This window comes from Sinocyclocheilus anshuiensis, unplaced genomic scaffold (assembly GCF_001515605.1).
Source record: "Sinocyclocheilus anshuiensis isolate Anshui unplaced genomic scaffold, SAMN03320099.WGS_v1.1 scaffold980, whole genome shotgun sequence".
NCBI classification, from domain to species: domain Eukaryota; kingdom Metazoa; phylum Chordata; class Actinopteri; order Cypriniformes; family Cyprinidae; genus Sinocyclocheilus; species Sinocyclocheilus anshuiensis.
Window position 1 is genome coordinate 244,645 of NW_015552596.1, and position 5,496 is coordinate 250,140.

The 5,496-nt window shown below is 37.4% G+C and overlaps 1 protein-coding gene across 1 annotated transcript in view; it reads left to right on the forward strand.

Annotated features, from left to right (window-relative positions):
• LOC107665647 (ras/Rap GTPase-activating protein SynGAP-like) overlaps nucleotides 1–4,660 on the forward strand; it is a 116,718-nt gene extending 112,058 nt beyond the window's left edge. Inside the window, exon 23 of the mRNA XM_016456614.1 lies at nucleotides 3,209–4,660. Within this exon, the coding sequence (XP_016312100.1) occupies nucleotides 3,209–3,502 (294 nt within the window). The 3' untranslated portion in view covers nucleotides 3,503–4,660. The remainder of the gene's footprint in view (nucleotides 1–3,208) is intronic.
• Nucleotides 4,661–5,496: the final 836 nt, after the last annotated feature.

A 5,496-nucleotide genomic window follows, 5' to 3' on the forward strand; every position in this document is an offset into this window, starting at 1 on the left:
TCAGCACAATGTAACTGCATTATTCCTAAAAAAGTAACACACTATGATTACTTTTTTTATGGAAAGTAATGCATTAAGCTAGTTTTCATTCACCCACTGAAGCAAAGAGTCCATTAAAAATTAAGCAAGATTGATAAATTTAATAATGACAGCATTTTGATGAGTGTGTTATCAAATACTGAGTATCCTGAAAATAATTTTGCTGCCATGTCCTGTTTCAAAGAGATGCTCTTTTTTTGTGGGGGGGGGGGGGCCCTTTGCTCCTGTTGTCGTCATCACTTGTCTTTCTGTTTAGTGTTGCAGCTAGATCCAAACCTCCGTTCCCCAACTCTAAATCCATATTCATTCTCAAATACTAGGTTCTGATTGAGAAGAGAAACAAATTGCACCAAAACGGAGTCAGACTGGCTTATGTTAGCAAAGCTAGCCACTTCGCTAATGTAACAGTCTGGAACCAAAGCAAATTCCTTGGTGTTAAAAACACAGAACCCATTAAAGTTGAGCCCTTCACTCATATTTCTGGTAAAAATGAAGTCAAACACGAATAACAGGTGAGTATATTTAGAACGGTAAACATATTAGCAACAAATGTTAAGTGCAAATGTTGTTGTCATGTTGTTTTGTTGAATTTCTGATGCATTAGCCTCAGGTTTAACTTTAGGTTGATTTAACTCCAATGTTTCCGCCCCAATACAGACTTCACTGAAAAGGACTGATCATGATGAAAAACACACTGAACATGATTTAGATATAAAATGAACTGAGGCAGCTTTTGGCACTGCACTGCGACTCTGTAGGTAAGATTAGAGGATAAGAGCTAAATAGCAAACAGTGTCTCCACTATTTGTGAATAGGAGCTGACAAAAAGTTTGCTAATAATGTATTAGCAAAAATATTTTATACATATTTAAATGTATAAATAATTAAGTTGATTACAAAATAATTAGATGTATACATATATAATGATTAAAGGGCTAGTTCACCTTCAGTCGCTGGTCCCCATTGAATTCCATAGTATGGAGAGAGAAAAAAAACACTATGCAAGTCAATGGGGACCAGCAGCTGAAGATGAACTATCCCTTTAAGAATATAGAAAATTATTTATCATTTGGTATTCTTTTCAGTGCGACTCTTTCTGCATGTTACATATAATTACGTCAGAATGTGACAACAAGTGACAACAATTTTCTGTGTTATGAGTGATTCGCTGAATAATTCTCAAGCCAGTTGTTAAAAACACTGATTCAAAACAAGTACAGAACATATGAGTGATTCATTAAATCATCTCTCAAACGATTAGTTCAAAAACACTAATTCTTTCAGGGATGAAACTAGTACTCGATACATGAGTGATTCGTTGAATGGTTCACTCACGTTTCATTCAAAAACACTGAATCATTCAGGAATGAAATTTTCATTGGCAGTGCAAAACTAAAACAAATATCTGTTAATATAGTCCCTAAAATGTAAGTTTAGGGACTTGCCGTTACTTGCCGTTAGTACTCTGGTGGTAAACACGTTAATGACGCTATACCACGTTTACGAAGTGAATTGTACAGACACTGTGGTTGAGCCAAATTGAGTTTGAAAACTCCCTGAAATTCTAATTAGTGGATTTGACACTCTTTAAACAAGTGAATTTTGATATAAGATATAAAGATTTTTTTAAATAATCATGCAATATAATACAAATTTGATATGAACGATTTGTAAGATAGTAGATAGGTTGCAACTTGATTCATTGTACAACTCCTGTGAAATTGTCTTTCATTTGTACTGATGACAGAATCAAGTTTATTTTCAAGCTGTTTTAAACTAACTCAGCTATTTTTACAGAATTCAACAAGGCATGATTTGTTCACTAGAGCCCTTTGGGCTGGCATAACACTGTCAAGCACATGTGTTGCAAATACAAACTGTCACAACAGTTAAGATATGCTTGTGATAGCAGAACTAAAAGCACTTACATTTGACATAAATATTAATTCTCACTTCCTGTGTTCTTTACAGTTGATCACACTGTTGCATCAGCTGCATGCTTGCATGCTTAGTAGAAGTCTCTTTAACTGTTCTTTTAAAGGGGTCATATCATGAGCAATCAGATTTTTTGAGAAAACTAACTATGAGTTACGTCTTGATGTAATGATTGACAGGTGGGAATGTGAACATGTTAATGCAATTGCCGTGGAATGCATTTTCAAGTTGTATTAATATGTTAAAAATATCCCTCCATTTTATTTTTGCTAATTAAGTTGCCGTTCAAAAGTTTAGGGTTGGTAAGATGTTTTTGAAAGAAGTCTCTTATGCTCATGAAGGCTGCATGTATTTGATCAAAAATACAGTAAAGACCGTGATATTGTGAAATATGATTACAATTTAAAATAGCCAAATAAATAATACATTTAATATATTTTACATGTAATTTATTCCTGTAATGCAAAGCGGAATTCTCGCATTCATTACTCCAGTCTTCAGTCACATGATCCTTCAGAAATCATTCTGATATGCTGATTTGGTGCTTAAGAAACAGAAATGATGAATATGAATATGAATATGAATCAATAAATTATAAATTAAACAATTTTGGTTAAAAAATTAATTAGTGAAAAACAATGTATGATATGACCCCTTTAATGCAAAATTAACCTCAATGAATAGTGCTCTTCTTATTTAAAATAGCATTTTGAGGATATTTACCAAAGATAATCCAATAACCAGGGCTTGAAACGTTCTGTGTCACTCTGTTTTTGACAACCACTCTGGCCTTCTGCAGTGCAACCTCACAAGAGCACAAGAGCATCAACAGCAGATTTGTAATTCCCTCCTCATCCCTCTCTCTTCCTTTTCTTTGTGTCTATCCCTCTATCCCTGAGCGATTCTCTGGATATTTTTCATTCCTCTGCTGTGCGACTCATGCTCCTGTTTTATTCCTCCTTTACTGCTCTTCCAATCCCTCATCACCTCAAATCTCTCTTTCTCTTTCTCTTTCTCTTTCTCCCTCTCACTCTGACCCCGTGACCGCCATTTGCTTTGATCTTCCTGTTCTGTACTTCCCTATCGATCTTCTTGCCATGGGAACTTCTCTGTTTTGCATTCCATTTGCTGATTTTTTTTGCGGAATCTTCATCTCTCCATCATTCCATCCCTCCTCCTCTCCGCCTGCTCTCTCTCTTCTCCTCCCCTTTCCTCTCTCTCTCTGTCTCGCTAGGAAAAGCAGCTTTCCGCCTTGGATTCAGCAGACCCCGGTGTGAGTTTTGGAGGAGAATTGACCAGCTCTCCTGGCGTTGTGGGAGTCTCCCAATCGGACAAATCCTCTACCCGATCCCCCCTGAACGGAATCTTGTCCTTCCCGTTAGCCTCCCCTCCTCATTCCCATCCTCACGCACAACTCCGGCCGAACGGAGAGATCTCCGGCAACCAAAAATCAGCAATGGCATCGAGGGCAAGTTTGGAGGGGGAGCAGGTCAATAACAACGCTGACCGAATCCAAGAGAATTTTTAGGAATTCCGAAGAAAAATTCACATCCTTTGTCATCCTTTGAAGCTTCAGCGGTTGTTTTATTTTGTGCATTAGACTGAGGACAAGTGGGAGGCGGAACACACCATTACTTGCACCATCCAAAACAAAAGGGCTCTCCATTGGATCCGATATGTTATTCCAAAATCACGTTTACTTTGGATCAAATTTAAAAGCCCCTTGCACATACAGTACCTCTGCCACCACAGGTCATCCAAACCACTGGAAAGTACTTGGTTCAGGTTCCAGGTTTTTTGACTGAGTTCCCTCATATTGTGTAAAAAATTCCAAGAAGCTGGGAATGACCCCAGGACCGGTGGGCAAACAAACTATACGTACGTTTCGAAGTGTATAGAGATCGAAAAAACGCCAGCTTTGTCTTGAGGATTTTGTCATGTCATCTGGCTTCCCTAGTGCCTTTCTGTATCTCCTGACAGGGTTTTCAAACGAACACAAGAATAACGACAGCAGAATTACAGAAATGGTTGTGCAAACGCCGCTCTCTTCTCGAGACTGCTCACTTAGAAGAGATTGATGTGTTCTTCTGCCTCAATGTAATGCTGAAAATGTCAAGCTTTGGAATACGACCATGGCTCGGGTTTTTTTGTGGACAATGTCTGGAAAGTGCTTGTGGTCTTTGAATTGCCTCACTAGACTGAACTTGTGCAATGTTCTCTCTTCTCAATCTCAGAACCTATGTGTATTTAACTGGTGCTATGGATTCTCAAAGCATTGCTTTGTGTCACATCACCGCCTCCCATTCTGTCATCGTCCTGACTGTTCATATGTGTCTTCGTCCTCCCATTTATCTCCTTACGGGCCGATTTTGACTTTCTTTCAGTGTGTGTCTGCAACAGGAGATGAGCGCGAGGTGATCTCTGTCAGGTCAAAAACCTTTTGTCTTTTTACTAAAACAAGATGCTAGGCTAGAATGCAGTTGTGGTCGTATGGTGTTTTTTATACAGAAACTTTTTTGTGTGTTTTTGTCTAAAAAGACAGTTTAAAGTCAACATGAAAGTTAACATGGAAGCAACCAATTTTCCCTCCATAATGTGACTTTTTGGAGTAAAATGGGAAGAACTGACTTTATTTTAACTTTTAGGAATTCATTGGATTGTAAAAAAAAAAAAAGTCTGGTGGCTAAAAAACAAAAGCGAGTTGTTTCAAAGGTGGTGCAACTTGTATTTTGTTAAACGATTATGAAAACAACCCTGTTTTTATATACAATAGCATGCACCAAATAATCATCAATAAGACGACTAAGAATGTACATTGAAAAAGTAGACAATACTCGTACCAAATAATCAGTACATTTACATTTATGCATTTGGCAGATGCTTTTATGCAAAGCAACTTTTATTGCATTCAAGGTTTACATTTTATCAGTTCACACAGGGGGAGTCGAACCCATGACCTACTCTTTAAGCTATGCTACAAAATTGCGAATAATAAGTTAACAAATAAACATGGTCCATTTTGTTTTCATGTTGACTTTAAAGTTGCTCAAGCATCTCTAAAGTAGTTCTTGGTAGCGTTGAATGGTCATTTTAGGAAAGATCTTGTTAGATAACAGACTTGGTTTGTAAAATAATCAGATCTTATGTACGGTACAGAAATATTGCTAGCTATAATTCCTCATTTGAGTATCACTGCCATCTGGTACTGATTGCATTCCTCATCGCTCACTACAAGTTGTTTTATTGTTTTTTTTACGATTAATCAGTTCATTGTCATGTTTCTACAGACTCAAGACATTCACATGGCTTCGCTGATACAAGTCATTCCATTGTAACCCAGTTCATTGTCGATTGCCTTGTTGTTGCATTGTAAACCAATACAAGTTGTAACAACTTCACCAATACAGCAGGCCTAGATGAGAGCGAGGAGATTTAAGTCGTAACTGCACAATAAAAACACTGAGCTGTACTGTAATATTTATAAATTGGGAAGGCACTAGAGAGGAGAATGGACTGATTGCC